The sequence below is a fragment of the Prosopis cineraria genome, unplaced genomic scaffold (assembly GCF_029017545.1).
Source record: "Prosopis cineraria cultivar Desert tree isolate PC_DT_omini unplaced genomic scaffold, ASM2901754v1 PC7, whole genome shotgun sequence".
Lineage (NCBI taxonomy): Eukaryota > Viridiplantae > Streptophyta > Magnoliopsida > Fabales > Fabaceae > Prosopis > Prosopis cineraria.
This window is the reverse complement of record NW_026555338.1, coordinates 33,506,438-33,510,139: the sequence shown is the minus strand read 5'-3', so window position 1 is coordinate 33,510,139 and position 3,702 is coordinate 33,506,438. Positions and strand designations below refer to the sequence as shown.

At 39.3% G+C, this 3,702-nt stretch overlaps 1 protein-coding gene across 1 annotated transcript; it reads right to left on the bottom strand.

The window, feature by feature from the left end:
* Nucleotides 1-466: 466 nt before the first annotated feature.
* LOC129316767 (uncharacterized) lies at nt 467-3,220 on the bottom strand. The gene has a single exon (XM_054961145.1). It carries the CDS (start codon nt 3,218-3,220, stop codon nt 467-469), a length of 2,754 nt encoding a protein of 917 aa, XP_054817120.1.
* Between the last annotated feature and the right edge of the window lie 482 nt (nt 3,221-3,702).

Below are 3,702 nucleotides of genomic sequence, written 5' to 3'. Positions count from 1 at the left end.
TGCCACAAATAGTCTCTCCAAGTCTAAAAAAATGTTGAATCAGTCCATTGGTTTCAATTTAAAGTATTTATATTTGTAGGAATAAACAAATGTATATAAAAAACATGGTTAAAATACAGAGAAAATCAAGATACATGAATGTAAGGTACGACTCCCATATACTGGCGTTTTTTTTTTTTTTAATGTTATTGATTGTTCTAATGTAAGAAGGCAAAGGACTGACTCAATTTACGTTTGGTTGTTTGATTATCTGGAAACACATTTCTTATTTTATATAAAAGCCTCCTACAATTAGCTTATTTTCAATTCTGTGTAATAAGAACACTTGGCTTATGGGCTATGATGTCAGCAAACAGTTACACAAACTTTAAGGCGGGATCAAATTAACAGCAAGAGCAGTAATACTTCATCAGGTTTTCAAATTTATTCATACACGTAATATTGACATGACAGAACTTAATAGCTTTTAAATTTTGGGCATCTCTTGACACTCTTCTGCTACTTCAGCTTCTTGAGTCCCTAAAGGCACCATTTCATATGTCTCAGACCCTCTGAATCTGGAAGGAAGAATACAAGAACCACCAAAACATTGCTGCAAGTAGACAATGAGAGCAAATAGGTGGCATCCCACAATAATGGCCAAGTCCCAAGCCGTGGAGTAAAAATCTGCACTTGGATCAGCATAAAAGTATGATCCACTGTATTGCCTCCCATACTGAGAAGTCCTGTAAAGATCATAAACATGTGGCAGTACCCTCAGAAAACTAGTTCCAAGGTAAAATGGACCACAAAGTGCATCTTCCTTCATATTTGAGAACATGTTCATCATGATCTGAGGCAAGAGAAAGCCATCGTATACCAATCCTCCATAAGCATTCAAAACCTCCCAAGATGAAGTTTGCTGGTACCTGGAAGACACTGAGACCAAATAATGATTATTGTTGTTCTTGCCCTTCACCATTGCAATGAGGAAACCAGCTCCGTATAAAGGTAAAGTCACAAATACAGCTTCTTTCTCAGCAATCCAGAGTCTCTCCGGAGTTCCATCAGTGCTGTTTCTTGCAGACCAAGTAAGCTGAAGGAGACGAAACTGCATCAAGAAGGCTACCATGGTAATTAGTCTAACTGTTATTTCGTTAGATTCAAGCCACGCAACATCTGAAAGAACGAAGTTTTTAGCATTGTGATTGTGAGAGATGAGAGCTTCAAAGTTCAAAACTAGAGGGATCATGTGGTAAAAAGTGAGAATTGAGAGCATGGTGAGGGAGATGAAGGGAAGGACTTGAGGGTTCTTCTTCACATGATAGAGTTGGAATCCCACAAGAACACAATATAGAGTGGTAGACATCAGAACCACAATGATCTCCATGTCCTTTCTCTCAACAGTTTCTTTTGCTAACTCCTTGTAATATGCAGCAGACCTTAGGCGAAGAAGCTTGAAGTAAAGAGGATCTGATTCATTGCGCGTGCTTTCAATGCTTCCCACAATGTAGCCTGCAAACCTTGGGTGTAATGATGGGAACTGAAACTTCACCAGAATCTCACAATCCACAGAATGAGCCATTGAAATCCCATTATTTGGTGGGGAAAGATTTCTGCAGCCAACCATACATAAACTTCCTGCTCCTGCATCATAAACTCCTTCTGCAGAAATCTTTACTGTCTTACTGTACTTACCGAACAAGGACTTTTTGTCCCTTAAGGGTCGATTATCATACAATGACATGCTGATTTTGTAGCTAACGTTAAACAAGCCACTTGTGATAAATTTGCCAGCAGCTGAAGAAAATGCCAGGTCATAGAACTGATCACCAACAGATAAAGGAGCTGAATGACTCCAGGCTACTTGTCTAATGGAATCTCTAACAGACATATCAAATTTCATGTTATAGGAATATGGGCTTGGGTACCTTGTCCCCTTATGGTTGACAGTGTGTCTTGGGCACAACCTTTTGACTGTGTCTTGCTGGGTATACTCATACTTTAAGCCTTTAACACCTACATTCTGATCATTTTCTTTTCTGAAAGTGATCCCCTTGAAGTGATCGAGATCTTTCCCAGCTTTGTTGCTCCACATCTTCCCCACAACGGTGCTGGTGTCTTTGATTGACCAGACAGAAGGGAATCTTAGTCTTAATCTTACTGAGCAATCACCCACATGAGCACGAGAGAAGGATGAAGATGACAATCCTAGAAAATGGCAAGCCACTATATCAAAGTGATTCTTCTTTTCATCCCACCACCCTTCTCCAACTAACGTAGTTCTGGGATTAAAAACGTTGTCACCAAAATCTTCATAACTATGATTACCAAAGTTTACCAAAACCCTCAGCTGTTTCTTCTTGGTAAAAGTACATTCAATTAGATTCAAAGATACAGAAGGTGGCAAAACCCCAGGAATCCCGCTAAATGGAGTACAATTCTGTGAAATATTGCAGTCACCAAAGTACTGCAAATGAAGTTTTCTAATTGCTTGCCAAACACGAGATGAGCAGAAAAAGTACTTATCTCCTGGTAAGCCCTTCTCAGTATCACCATAATTCGCGACATGTGAAAACTCATTTTTAGATTCTTCAGAATCCAAGGTGAACTCGTAGTTGAATTGTGGAAGCATAAGCACAGGAAAGGTTTCAAAATCAATCCCTTCCCTCTCCAATCTGTCCAAGCTCCCACTAACCACACTACTGATATTACTTGAGTTGAAGAGATTATTGAGCTTTAAAACAACATCCAGATCGAAAGTCTTACCTCTTCTGGAATAATTAATGCCTGACCCAACCATACAGAGCTTCCCCGTGGATGCAGACCAGAACCCCTCAAGAATTATGGTCACAGAACTACGACGAGGCCTATAATACGACGACCGACCATAGCTGGAATTTCCAACATAGTAATGGGGACTGGAGCTTGTAATTGATATTGACCCTCTAACTTCGAACACGTCAGCAACATCAGTTTCTCTCGAGCGCCAGAATCGGAGAAAGATTGAGTTTTGCTGCGAATAAGGATTAGCGCCAAGAATTCTATCGGCTCCGGTGAAATAAGCTGTCTGTAAATGATCGACGGAGATAAGCGATGGCCTGGGATAACGGAGATTTGGCTTGGGGACTATAGAAGTACAGTGATCTTTGTAATGCATTCGTAAGGCAGAGGAATAGACGTCAAAGGAGAAGCAGGTAAGAAGAAAAAAGAAGGAGAGAAGCGGAGGAGCCATGCCCATGATCTGAAAGAAAGACAACTACACGAGCTGTAGTCTACAACGTCGTCAATACTAGACAATAAAAGGAAACTGTAGATTTCAGAGATGGACGTGTTTCCTTCTTTCTGCAATCAGACACAATCTCTCAATTTTAGGCGCCAACTGTACAGTCACGTCCGCTCGTTTCATCCTCATCGTTATACTTGTAATGTGTTTTTACCCCCTTTTAATCCATCCTAGGTGTAATAATATATTGCTTTTACTTTTATAAATATCTGTCTGTGTCAGGAGCTGAGCGTAATAGGTTGAACCATTCCATATCAATTTAAGCTTGAAAAGAAATTAGTCATCTACAGGTTTTCAAACGTGAAGATAAAATTTAATTATAGAATAAAATACATTCATGTCCGTTGTATTTTACTTAAATTGCAAAGACTTCTCTCTTATTTTCAAAACCTATAATTTGATCCCATTTTTAATATCGTTAATAATATTAGACAAGA